Source organism: Mytilus edulis, chromosome 6, assembly GCF_963676685.1.
Source record: "Mytilus edulis chromosome 6, xbMytEdul2.2, whole genome shotgun sequence".
Classification (NCBI taxonomy): Eukaryota; Metazoa; Mollusca; class Bivalvia; order Mytilida; family Mytilidae; genus Mytilus; species Mytilus edulis.
The window spans coordinates 90,584,187-90,598,632 of record NC_092349.1 but is presented as its reverse complement, the minus strand read 5'-3'; the positions used below and the strand labels follow the sequence as shown (position 1 = coordinate 90,598,632).

Here is a 14,446-nt window from a genome sequence, read left to right as displayed (position 1 = left end):
GATGATCTCAATAATAAGACCTCGCATTCTGTATGCAGATTTTCCTATATCACAACTATAAATCTTGCATTTGGTCCATTTTTCAATAATGCACAAAATAATTTCTGAATTTACAGTAATCTTAGTAATGATCATAAAGATGTTTTTTTTTTATAACATTCCTTTATCCTATTTAAGATTTAATTCTATAATCCTTATGGTGTCAGGTCTAAATGAACATGGACTTTGATCTCCTTACTAACTGTATTTCATACATACTTTGAAAACCATATATATCTACATGTACTTAACTTTGGCAGCTTTTTTATAGTTGTCTAATATGACATACATGTACTCTCTATGATTTTGTTATTTATGGAATTTAGGGGCAGATCATCTATAGACCTGAATCTCCTATGTTTTTTATGAATGGTTTAAACACAGGTTGACCTGAGGTCAATCCGCGTAAATGACATCATAGAACAAAATTTCAATTTATATCAAATACCACACAATTTAATTCCAATTAAGAACCTAACGCGAACTTTTCAATATAACAAGAATGAATTAAATTCTTCCAGAGTGAACTTTAAAAATAATTATACCATTAAAATGTCTATATGGAAAAGCAATTTGGTCCTCAATTGAATTTCAAACCAAGACCAAATACATTTGCTGAGATTTATGGCAAAGTGCAGCCGTAATTTGTTTCTTGGTACATATAATTAGGTTAAGAACTTATAAAATATTCAATATGGTAATTTTTTCTACCTCGCTTCAAGACGGTAATAGTGAAAATTAGTTTAAAATTAAGTTAGCAATGGGAAATGTAACTATTATTGGTTAAAAGAAATAAACGTATACTTGACATTATGTAATATGTTTTTGAGTACAAAGATAATGTGAACTATATGTTAAAAGAAGTAGGAAAATACTTATAAATGTAAATCCCTCTGAATGACTTGATAACACCATTAAAGTAAAAGAAAATGTAAAGTCAGCAATACTGTAAGGAAACCAGTCTGTACTGTTCCCATTAAAATAAACTGACCTGGATGGAACTTATCATACTGAGCTACCTGATTTGTAAGGACAGGTGCAAACCTGGAATATTTCATGATGTACTTATCTTAGAAAAGTGTTGTAATAGTCACAAAGTTAACTCTACAAATGTCTTACTCTATAATATCATTGACATTGGTCCAAAAATTATTTGACATTTATAAGCCAGCTTTTTGGTGAGATTGCCTAGGCCATGGTTTGATACTGTTTTGACTTTTAACCGTCCTCAGGAGAACTTGCATGGGCCGAGGGGACACTGACAAATTGCAAAAGATTGTCAGACCTCAAAGCAATCTTTGATTCTTTCTCTTAAGTTTGTTGAATACCTATCTCTTTCTATTCATAAAAATATACACACAAACCTTTACTGTAGTTATCACTATAGATCATACATATATATGCAGGTTTTATTAAAAAGGATACACTTCATGAAAGAAATCTATGTGAGGTGGTTGTAGAATGTCGAGTGCTGATAATACCTGAAAAATAAAAACAATTTTTAGATGAGAAATACATGTATCATTAAAGGCAAGGTTGTTATATGATATGATGATGTACATGTTCTTTCAGTATAAAATATGTTACAAGTATAACTGTCTACATGTCCATTGAATCTTACATACTGTGCATTGTTCATTATTCGTAGGATATCATTTTCATGGATTTTCAAGGGTACGGTTGAACCACAAATTGAAATGCAGATTTTCTATATAGGCTTATATCATGTATATATGCAGACTTTCTCAATACTATAAGAAATCAAATAGCCACAAAAAAACAAAAACCACGAAAATTGGTACTCATGAAAATAAATGCTCCACAGTAAAACAATTTGCAGTTTAGAATAGAGTGGATTGAGGTCAATGTTGACTTATAAGCACTTAAAGACCTGTTAACAAGACATTCTCCCCATCACAGACACAGCAAATGTATTGAGGTTTTTATGTCTTGTACATCTAGGGATTTAACAACATGTAAACGTAAACTTCAAACAAACTTTTCTTAAAGACTTTGTATAATTTTTATATCTCTGTCTGTTTTCCGTCATAAAAATGTTGAATTCCATTAGGTTAACCTCTTGTGTGTAGATAGGGAACACAGTATGCCACAGCGGAGTTCAAATAATATTTTATTTTATTTTACGTTTTATAATAAATACAATTTAGATTGAAACGTTAATATCTATTATAAAATAATGACTTTTTAATCCAATAAAGTTTAATAATTTACATTTAAGTCTGAATAAAGAAATCGATTTTCATTGTTAAACTTTCGCTGTTTAATGTTAATGTCAAAATGTAGTTGACCTTTGAACTTTTTAATTAATTTTAAGAGACTTAAGTTTTTAGAGTTCGGAAATCAGAAATAAATCAGGACGAAAGGTTCTAGTTACATGCAATCTGTACAATTCTCAGAACTTATTATGCATGAAATATTTGCTACCAGACAACCATTATTATCAATTATAGCAGTGAGGCTAGATACAGAGCATTAGCCTGTCAAGTATAGGACATAGAGTTATCATCCATTGCTTGATATGTTTGAGCTTCTGACTTTCTGTTTAGAATTTTCCTTGGACAAAACATGGGTGCTTTTTATGTTAGTTATTTGACTTTTTGATTCACTACAGAAAAGCTTAGACAAAAACAAACAGTTCATATTTACAAAACACTTTAGCATTCAATTTTAATTTGAAGCCAAAACTCTGCTTTTAGCATTTTTCTCTTTATCCGCTGTTTATTACATGTATTTTCAAATCATTCTTGAACAAAAAGTAACGGAAAATTAATAGTATGTAAAGATAACTATAAAAGAGAAATGTCTAGAGCAACAAAGGTGACCTTATCAGCTGTTTTTTCACCTGTACAGGTAAATAATTACAATTTATTCATCTTTTGATTCTCTGATAGAAAATCTTAAAATCAATCTTTTTACTTGTGATAGAAAATCTGACAGACTTTCTACTTTAAGAATTGGCCGACTGCAGGTGTTATATTTAACTGGGTGTATATAGGTACAATAAATTTACAGGCTTTAACTTCACACAATTAATTCCCTCCCATTATAATTTATATATTGGGGAAGACAAGATGATTATACAGAAAATAATTTCTGGCTACATTTATTCATTATTATACATATTTCACAACTGAGCGATTTCTATGTTGATTAATGATTTATATTTATTAACCACAAGTTTAACATTTAATGAGATAAAAAATGGGAGTGGATCCAGTTAGTTCCGTTGACAACTTGAGGTGACCTGATCAGCATTCTTGATTCTCTCTCATGGAAATAAATATTTCAAATGTTTTGTTCGAGTCTTTGGTCAACTCATGTACAAACTCTGCTTCAATTTGATAGTTTGTGTTAGAGAAGTCTAACATAGACTAAAACACATGTTCATTTTAGATGAACTGCAGGTTCTTTGGTTGACTGAGGTATTGTTCATTACATTTTGTCTTTGAAAGATAGATTTCTATGTCTAGTACTTTCAGACTTTTATGCAATTCTATTAATGTAATATTTCTTTAATTTATCATCATGAGATTTCAATAGTCAACATCAAAAGAACTCTGAACAAATGACTGCATTATTAATGAACTATCAATTTAATTAATAATACAATTAATAATACAATTACTAATACAATTAGATGTCATTAGAGAATATGATCAATCAGATCAATACGATTGGTGTAATTTGTCATGTGATCTCAGTAAAAGTATATCATATGCGATATGATACATGTGTAAATGGCTATATATTGTCAGTTTTACATTAAATTGATTTTATAACAGATACGTCTAATATATTTATGCTCTTTTTCGTTTTAATTGAGGCATTGTTGTCACTGAATGGACATGCATAAAAGCTGCATCTTTATTAATTATTGGCCAGAAAAACATTCAGACTTTAGTTTATCATGTTTATCAAACTAATTGAAAATATAAAATTTAGATTGTTCATTCAAGACCTCATTTGAAAAATATATAATAGAGCAAATTGGTAAGGTTTTGTTACATACATGTACAGGTAGATTTTGGTGCCAGGGGGCAGGAGAAATTATTGTAACAAGTCAGGTTTAGATAGACAAAAAAAATATTGTTACAACAACTACAATGAAAAAGTACAAATTAAAGATTTTTTTATAGATATCTCTATAACCATGATAACCGATTGACATTGGATCTCTAATCTTTAACCAGTCAGAGCTCAGACATAAACAAGTCGATTTTTGTTTTTGACTTAAATAAGTCGAAACATGTATTTATTATAAAAATGTAGTTTCAATTTTAGACTTATCTAAGTCAGAAAATGACAGACTTGTTTAGGTCTATTTATGTTGGTGAAAAAACTTAATGTTACTTTGTGGCCAAACTACACCACCTATGACAGCAAAAACCTGTATGAGAGTTCACAAGGACTTGAGCTATCTATATTTAATAATTTAATTGAACATCCTTACTAAACACAGATGTTTTTCCTCATTAAGTGTGATTCCAGGTGGTTGCATTGTAAGGTTAATTAACATTATCTCCGATTTTTTAGACTCTCATTCATATTTTTCTTTAGAAGACAAAGCATTGGCTTTCAATGTTGTCATTATTTGATTTAGATGCATGACCTCCTTATAAGTATGCGTGGGTCTTGAAGTTAACCAATTTCGATCACTCATCGACTTGTAGGAGTCGATATTTGCAACTTTTTTATTCTGGTCAATTATTTCTTGTTTAACAATATTGGACTTATTCAAGTCGTAATTTGTCTGACATTAAAGGGAGACAAATCCTAAAACTTACAAGTTTAGACCTCTATGAGTTAAAAGCAGATTCAGACTTATTTATGTCTGAGCTCTGACTGTTAACACCAGATTAGCGAGAAAAAAAACTCCTCACAATAGATTTCTATTATATTACAGTTCAAGAAAAGATTAGGTAGCAAAAACATTCTTTTTTAATAATACTTAAATTTGACTCAAAAGTATTATAGAAGGTATAAATTGTACATGTCAAAAGTTAAGTTGAGGACAAGTTTCCTTTGTACTCAAGCTATCTAGAAAGAGGGTAGACTTCTGAGTATAACTGTTGTAGGTTGATACATGTAGGTGGTTTCTGTATTCTACGGACAATTGACTATTAAGAAAGACCAAGAAATGAGTAGGTTTGTCATAATACCACTACATTGATGACTTAATCATTTTAAGTGCCAGTCAACAGGGACTAATTTAAATACTAACTGATTATTGAATCCTCTATTAATACACAATCAGGTCAAATGTTTACAACAATAAAAGGTGGTGAGCGTACCTGTACAGGTAAAGTCAGGTCTGGACAGGGGTGGGTTATCTCTCACTCTGTCAACATATGGTGACTGTGACTGATAGTCTACAGCCATAGTCAGCCTACACCTGTCGCTGTCTCTAAACAAAGAATACAATTCACATCCAATCTCTCAACAAACAAGCTCTGACAGACAATATGGGCACAAATTTCACCTGCATATTTCATGATCCACACAAACAAACAATGATAATCAATCCTTTTAGAGACAACCGATTTATTCCGCAGGAGGGTATTATTTTACCAACAATGAAGGGTCGGTCATATGAGAACATTTCCTTCTTACTCTACAGAATCACATTAAGTACGGCTTTCAAAATCTGTTTTAGTACCAGGAATTATCAACTTTTTAAAATGTTTTTTTTATCACTGTTCTTACAATAATTTTTAGAAGTACATGTATAATACTAATAAAATACTGAAAAAAATAACAAGAGAGAACTTGAGAACCTAAATCTGCTGGTTACACACTAGAAATCCTGACACAATCTACAGGACATAGCCAAGATATATAAACAATGTCTGAACGACAGGTGGGACGGATATAGGAAGGCTAAAATAAATTTGATTTTCCCCTCATTCTTGAAAAGCATAGAGCTTCAAGAATTTACACACTTCATGGATTAATATAGAATCAATTAAATATTTCATGACAAAATTAGCTGTACTCATATCCTTTTCCTGAAAGGTTTAGGTTACATCATAGTACTGACATAATTCCCACAGTGGGTCAAACATTATGTTACAGAAATTGAGTGAATATATGGTCTGTATGAAATGAAACGAGCATGATGAGCTGAATTGAACAATAAAATTGCGCTGACTTGAATGATAAAATATATAATTTTTTTGTAATTTTGGTAGGTAAAATATAACCTTGATCTGACATGGCTGTCTAACAGAGATCCAATGTAACGTTATTCTGACATGTCAAACGGCAATTAAGCCTTGAAAATGTAAAAAAAAACAAGTGGAGTTAGGTGTTTTATGCCAAATTTATGGCAGAACCAAATCAAGGTGTACATGTATGCTAAATTGAAGCTGGTTCTAAAAGAGTTGAATCTGTGAGATGTCAATGTGAAATTATCTTTGGCCAACAAAAACACAGAATGGAATCTAAAAATGTCCTTCTGGATATGTTATCTGTCAACATAATGAAATTTCATTCTGAACAGGCACACTCCAAAAAGTGCAAAGCAAGTGCAAATATGCAGATATATGCATACTGAGGCAGACATTCCTCAATGCATCTGTTTCTACAGGAGAAATGATGGATAAATTGTCTTCACACTGAACTATGTGTATTACAAATCATATGATTAACTATGAAATCTGACATTATATGAACAGCTGCTCAGTGAGAAATGTACATCATCAATTCCATCTCAGATAAAAACAAAAGATCTCAGACAAAACTAGGTCATAGCAAGAATATCAAAAAGTTTTTAAAATCTTGACCAATATTGATATATTTAGTGAAATTAGTGGCTGAGTTAGACTGAGACTAGATCAATAGGTCTATTGGGTTATATTGTAGGAGTCAATTTAGTGTTGATTGGGAAGATAAGGGTCATCTCATGGTCACTATTCTCAACAATGTTATACATCTAAAAGCTAGAATTAAGTTGCAAGAATAGTCTTAATAGCAGATTTGTCTTTAATGTTAATACAAATTTCAGAAAAATCCTTTTCTAAAAGTACAGTGGTACAACTCTAGTTTCTACTGAGTAGGAAAGATAACACTATGCCACTGAAAGCTGAATTATTCGTTTAGCTTAGGTGGCCTAATGTTTGTGCAGGCGGGGTTGTCTGCAAGAGTTCGAATCCTGACAGGGAAGATAAAATTTGCGGAAATTTAATAGTTGTGCTGATATTTAGATTTATTATAGTTATACAATATTATGACATGAAACATTTCTAGATTTAAATGGAAAAATTGTGTCATGTATACATGTATATGCGAGTTATTTGTATCCTATTTAGATTGCAGCTGCAGTATATAAATATTGTTATCTATAAACACGATCGAAGCATGTTTATATCTGTCAAATTACTACTTCATTCGACTCACTCAAAATAAAATTATACAAAACTGTATTATACTTGGAATGTACTAAATTTCAAGAGTAGAAAAATAACCCCCCAAAGTGGAAAAATTTACTGAATGAAAAAAAATTGTTTCCTTGCAGATAACGGAAACCTTCAAGACACTTACAAGTCAGGAATACTGACGAATAAGATAGTTGTTGTACATTCGTATGGTGTGTAGCAGTGTTTGAGAATTTGATTTTGCTATTTGACTATGGACTTCAATTTCCAATTTTCCTCGAGCAGAGATCAGTTTTTATGTTATTTTAACTTTTACAAAGCTGTGCATAAATGAGTAATAATGAAAGACCTGACAAATCAAAGCAATGATTTGAGTTGCTAGAACTATATAAATTAAATACATTACTTGTACATGATGATTTACATGTACGGTATATATATATATTTTGAAAAATCTTCATCATGTTCTTGTACTTACGTTGTCGTGTTTAAAGTGACAAAGCATTCTCAGTTCACGGAATACTCTCTTGGAGGAGACTAAATTCTGGAACACACTTGGCATTTTCTTCAGGGCCACTCGCTTTCCATCTCTTGGGTCCGTCACTGACCTATAAATAGATTAAACTTTCAATTATGGTGGACCAAATTATAAAATTTATGAATGGTTTCAAATTTGTGATCTTTCATAGCTGACTTTGTTGTGCATGTTTTGCTCGTTTTGGAAGAGATTATAATTATTTACATCCACATCATACGAACTTATGAATAGTAGACTGAAAGTCACCAGCAATCATACAATTATTTTTTTCATACAAACTTTATGTGTCATAATTTTCAGGAATTGCAAAGCGAATTATAAATCTTTTGTATGAGATGAAGAATAAATGTCAAAAAGACAGCAACCATACAACACAGTCATGTGAATCAATTCTGTACAACAAACAACCAACTGTTTATACTTTTTTCACCCGTATCAACTACAAATTTCAATATTGATATCGATGTCTTTTAAAATCAAAACTATATAAAAAGTATCTATCTTTTTTAAGTACATTTTGAGATCATGTTAAAATTTGACATGAAATTTTTGTGGTCATTTACCTCGGTGTCATTAACTTCTATGAATAAAATGTAAATGACTTTTTTGACCTGTTAAAAGTTGTCAATGATCACTATGGACAGTCACCTAGAACTAATGTCTTTTCATCACAAGTTCAACATTTTAACATCAAGGTTTCTGTGCATTTAAATTGTCTTTACGTATACAACGCAACAAAATTCAGATATAAAATATTCTTCTTGTAACATGTAATATATCAATTTAAGACTTAAGATAGGGTTAAGAGTTGACTTGAAAACTTAATTGATTAATCGTAAAATCAGATTGCATGTTCTGATTTGATTTTTGAATAAAAATTTCATAAACAAATAATGTAGGAATGTGGTACATGTACATGTAGCACAATTTTCTTGAGTAATACTTGTGCATGTCACACATAATAAACATGTAGTATTACCCATAACTATACAAATGCATCAATATATACTTACAAATGGGTATTTTATATGTAGTTTAAGACAATTTCCAATTTACAGAAAGGAAGTTGGCATGAGGTCTCGTTTAAAAAAGATTTTCGTTTTACTTTTTCAAGTATTGTATCTGACAGCTGGGGTTGTTAAAAATAATGCTTCAAATTAACATATTCTTTTAAAACGATCGTTTTTTTGTTTGCTTCTTTTTGGATTGTATATAGTTTAAAGTGACCACATTCATGACAATGTATCTTGAATACCCTTTTGTTTATTTTCATTTGTTTACATTGAACATGTTGAACATCCTATAAAATATAAGTATATGTTTAACTTCTGTGTGAGCTGGATGGGATTTTTTTCTTTTTAAAACTGATAGATATATAAGGTTAACAATTGGACCACAACTGTGAACTGAAACCTGGAATTTTTTTTTCCAAGATGTTTTGATATTTTTTTTGTGAAACTATTATTGTTTACAAAAAGCTAAAAGTTGACTGTGGATCATACTTAACTATTTTTAATGACCAACATATCTTTAATTCATAACAAAAACAAATTCTCTAAGTTCATGTCTACTAATCAAATATAAAGTCACATCAAATGAAATGAATTCCAAAATATATTTCACCTGTCCGTACAAGATAATTTCATATAAATTTTAATTTGTATCTTATACCGTTTTTCTATTAAGTTTAATTGATAACAATTATCTATCAATCCAGTTAAATTATGAATGGAATGCTTTATTTGTAAAAAGGTAAATTGTGTTCACATTGTCACGAACAATCAGCTGATTTTGTGACAATGTCACAAAGAAATTACTTCAAGAACAAAGAAGTTGAAACGAAGATGAGGCAATGAACGGTACCCGTTTCTTTTTTATTTTGACTAATTGAATAATATGAAAATGAACATTTTATTATTATTTCTTTGTTTAAAATATTCTATGAACAGACTTGCACGAGACGAACAAAGAAATATACACTCACCATACAACACCAAAAGCCCCATAACCGATTGGCCGGTCGGGTTGTACGTCTTGAGGAGGAACAACCTGAAAGTATGGGACAGCTACTGCTGCTGTGAGGATTGCATGCTGAGATGGAGCGGGTGGTGCCCCTCCTTGAAAAGCCATGATATGCCTCGCGTGTCTATGTCCAACCACTGCCATTACAACCCCACGAACACTGCCTGCACGAAAAAAACGCTTGGAATGCTCAAATTTCACTGTTGCATTTCTAAGTCCGATACATCCACACTCACTAATGACTCTCCGAATTAACTGGAGAGTTTGGTGTTGAAATCTTATATAAATTTACCAAAACATAAAGATAATTTCGTGTTATTTGGTGACAGGGTTCTGACTCACACGCGAGTACGGCACACAAAGAAATCACGTGACAACGCTTCAATCTTTCCCAAAATGCAATGTTGTCTGTTGTAGGTCACGAAAAGAAAAGTAAAATTTAATTAATCTTTTTCAATTATCCACTAGCGAAACATCTAGGAATCAATGAAAAATGTTAAGATAGTTGTTATCAAAATCTCAAAATAATACAATCCATTTAAGACTCATACTTTCTTAAAATGTCCGGTAACTGAAGAAGGACTTCAACAATATGTCAAACCGAAAGCACGTGTTTGTGAAAGACACGCCCACTAATTATTTCTTTTTACGGAAGTGATCATCATGACGACAAAGGACTGATGTAGACTGTGGAAGCCTTGTTTTCTTTATTCATGTTTTGATCACGTCATAAAAATCTCATCCTACGAATATATATACACGTAATCCGAATAAGGATAATTTCAATTACACAAATGTTGAAAAACACTGGGAAAATAACAATGTTCTTATGACATGGAGTATAATTGGTTAATTAGGATTTACTTATTGATAATTATCTGTTTATTGTTTAATTGGACAATTGTTCATGTATTTGTCGAATTGAACTATCATGAAGCTCAATTGATGGATTTGTACAAATTAAAATATTTAATAAAACTTTATTGAATGGAAAAAAAAGACAAAAATTAATAAAGACAAAATTATTATTTTTTTTGATACATTTATGTTTGCAAAAAATCCATCCTTTGAAAAATTAATGAAAGAATAATTTCTAAACTTTGTAGAATTTTTTATTTTTCTAATAAAAAAAATTATAAAACTGAACTTCAAGGAGATTAAAATTGTTTTTCAATAGTATGATTGAGAAATTAAATATGAACTTAATTCATTTTTTTAAGATAGCCTTAAGCACTATGATTTTTTTCTTACATTCCAATTGTTGTTTGAACTTCAAAAGAGGTAGAAAAGGAAGGAAAAATTCTTCATTTTTAGACTTTTAAACAGACTTACAAAATTTGAGATAGGGGGGGAGGGGGTAGGGCTTTGGCATAAGTTATTATTAAACTATATTAAATACATGGGAATGTGTAAATAAAAACAAAATATATGTGTATATAAATATCAAGTCAGTAATCATAATTATTTTCCAGGTGATGGGTCATGCATGTAAGGGAAAACATCCTCCTTTTTTTCATGATTTTTAACGAAGTTTTTTTGGGGCAGAATTAACAGGGATTGGGAAAAATAAAAAAAAAAATGTTCAGATGTAAGATGTGATACTAGTCTATGAATTTCAAGAATGATTTTACGAAAATTGTAAATTTATTATTTTTTTTATTATTTTTTTCATGTTGCAAATTGTATCCATTTTGAAAAGTTGTTGAATTATCTTGTGGAAAGATGGTTACAACTAATGAACTTATAGATCCATGTAGATGTGGAATAATTGATCAGATAAAATTAGATTTCATTGATATTTTTAGATTGATTTAAAGATAGGGCATCTACTGAGTGATCAATGTAGCATCATTATATATAACAGATCATTGATTCTTGGAGAGCCTTATGTAATGTGGAGTTTAGACAGAAGATTATTGCCTTAAAACTGGTATGTATAGTTTTAATTGTAAGTGGAAGATATGTAACACAAATTTAACATTTAATGTGTGTACAACAGACATGTAGGTGGCTACTCAGAAAAGCGGGGAAATCAGAAATCACCAAAGAGGACCAATACATACAGTTCAAAGCTAAGTGAACAGCACTAGCAAGTAGCAAATGAATATCATGTCAAGCACTAAAAAAACGTTTTGTAAGAATTGGACCTGTAGATATTGTTCCATTTTCGCGTTTTTAAACTCTGATAATCTATCAGCATCATGATAATCACACTGACACACACAGTCACGCAAGAGGAACCAGTTTATTGACCACTACTGTAATACTTTTAATTAGAGAAGGAAAGAAAATACTAGTTCAGTCACAAATAGATATAGAAAGATGTGGTGTGAGTGCCAATGAGACAACTCTCCATCCAAATAACAATTTCAAAAAAGTAAACCATTATAGGTCAATATATGACCTAAATGTTCACTTTGACTTTTTTCACACACGTCACTGGGTATATATCTTAGATTGAAATCAATGGAAGAGAAACTACTCAAAAATTACAAACGATCGTAGGTAAAATATGGATCTGATTCCCACAGAGTATATACTTCTCACAACAGCTGACTATCAAAAGATAAATAAAAAATACAATTAGAACAATACAAGAAAAGCACTGAGGTCTAGGATAAAAGTATGATAGATATCAAAAACTCAACAACAAAAAATGCTTTAATAAAGAAAAACACACTTTAATGTTAAATAATACTGTTATCACATAATACTTGCAATAACTGAAAGCAAGCTTATAAGAACTTAAACCTGTTAATGTAAAACCATTCTATAGATCACTTTCTCACAGATGTGAAAGCATGCCATCCTAATTTTTTTTATAGATTGCTACTAAGAAAAAAACATTCTCAGAGATTTTGGGTTGACCTTTACCTAATATTTATGTTGGAGCATTTGATGTGACTTGTTCACTAAAGCTATGTTGCAGGGTGTTTCAAGGCAAGATGTTTCTGGGAGGAGTGTCTCCAATTACCTATGTCATCAATCAATAGAACAACACTTTTTTTTTTTACAAATACATGTATTGATCTAAAGACCGTATCACATTTATAACAGTTGTGAGAGACTTAAATATATATATGCAGCCTTCTGAAGCCTGCTCCTGGGTGTAATATTTTCTTGCTGCATTTAGACCCATTGTTGGCCATGAGCTGTTTTCTGTTGTCATCTCTTTCACACATTCCCCCTTTTCCATTCTCTATTCTATTTGTTTATAAAATAGTATTTTCTACAGAAGAAAACAAATCTTAACTGCAGTTGAAATTGATAAATAGAATGATATTCATCTTAAATTTATTTTTCTAAAATAAGGGAGACAATCTATATTGATCAAAAATCAAAATTGTTAAACATGATTTGTCTCCCATTGTATTGTAAAAATATATGAAATAGTTTAGATTAATAAAACAATTTATAGACATGTCCTTAAAATATGACAATGTATTTTTATAACTTACAATGTTTCATCCTGACTTTTAATGTAATATTTGTAATAATAACAGCCATCTCAAAATACTCAGAACTAAGGTTACTAAAATTTGATTGGATGTTTTTAATTTAATTGAAAAAGATTGAGATTGTAATGAGTGAGATATGTCATTGTCATACATCTGTGTCCATACACAAGATTTGTTCAATTATTCACTTATCAACATAAAAATGAAAGAAAACATATTTTTTAAAATTAGAGAAATGTGCTTTTATAGCATTTTAGTTATTTAAGATTATAAATATGTTTGGATTGTTAGCTCACCTGGCCAGAAGGGCCAAGTGAGCTTTTCCCATCACTTTGCGTCCCGCGTCCCACGTCGTTAACTTTTACAAAAATCTTCTCCTCTGAAACTACTGGGCCAAATTATTCCAAACTTGGCCACAATCATCACATGCATCAGTGGGGTATCTAGTTTAAAAATGTGTGGCATGACCCATGACAACCGAAACCACAATTTTCTTTCTTTGATTTGTGTTTACAAATATAAACCCTATTGTGGACAGTGTGTTACTTGACAGTTTTTCTATACCCCTTCTAAAGGTATTTCTCCATGTTTTATGCCTCAAATAGCAAGTATAGGGGGGGGGGGGATGAAATTACACTAAAAGAATTGGGTCATGATTGTTAATGAAGACAGAATTATGTTTTGTATTATAATAACCATCTTTATGGATTGTAAAAACAAATAATACGTAATGTCTATCTATATTGTATAATGTTATCTATATCAAAGTATTTTTAAAACATTATTTAAAGATTTAGATTATGTAATCCTAAAGAATTATATAAATACAATGTTATTTTCTTTAATTTTCTAGGCTGTAATTTAAAGGATTATGCAATCGATATTTTTACTTTATCAAGAGGGGAGGAGGGGCGCTGACTGACCTAAAGGGGGGCCTCTCTAGTCATGCTTCCATGATTCCCTATATAATCAACAAAATTTTCCCCACGAATGGG

General features: G+C 30.7%; 2 protein-coding genes across 6 annotated transcripts in view; one reads left to right on the top strand and one right to left on the bottom strand.

The window, feature by feature from the left end:
* LOC139528876 (serine/threonine-protein kinase NLK-like) overlaps positions 1–10,674 on the bottom strand; it is a 44,476-nt gene extending 33,802 nt beyond the window's left edge. For both annotated transcript variants that reach the window (XR_011665713.1, XM_071325108.1), the window contains exons 1-3: positions 9,956–10,674; positions 7,912–8,041; positions 1,465–1,520 (exon numbers count right to left, since the gene is read on the bottom strand). Coding sequence is in view for 1 of the 2 variants with exons in the window: in XM_071325108.1 (XP_071181209.1) it covers positions 1,465–1,520; positions 7,912–8,041; positions 9,956–10,137 (368 nt within the window). In the remaining variant the exon portion in view is untranslated. The remainder of the gene's footprint in view (positions 1–1,464; positions 1,521–7,911; positions 8,042–9,955) is intronic.
* LOC139528877 (carboxypeptidase D-like) overlaps positions 10,636–14,446 on the top strand; it is a 35,537-nt gene continuing 31,726 nt past the window's right edge. Inside the window, exons 1-2 of one of the 4 annotated variants that reach the window (XM_071325112.1) lie at positions 10,636–10,708; positions 11,799–11,923. The gene's annotated coding sequence lies outside the window, so the exon portion shown is untranslated. The other 3 variants (XM_071325109.1, XM_071325113.1, XM_071325110.1) reach the window with 3 other exon arrangements.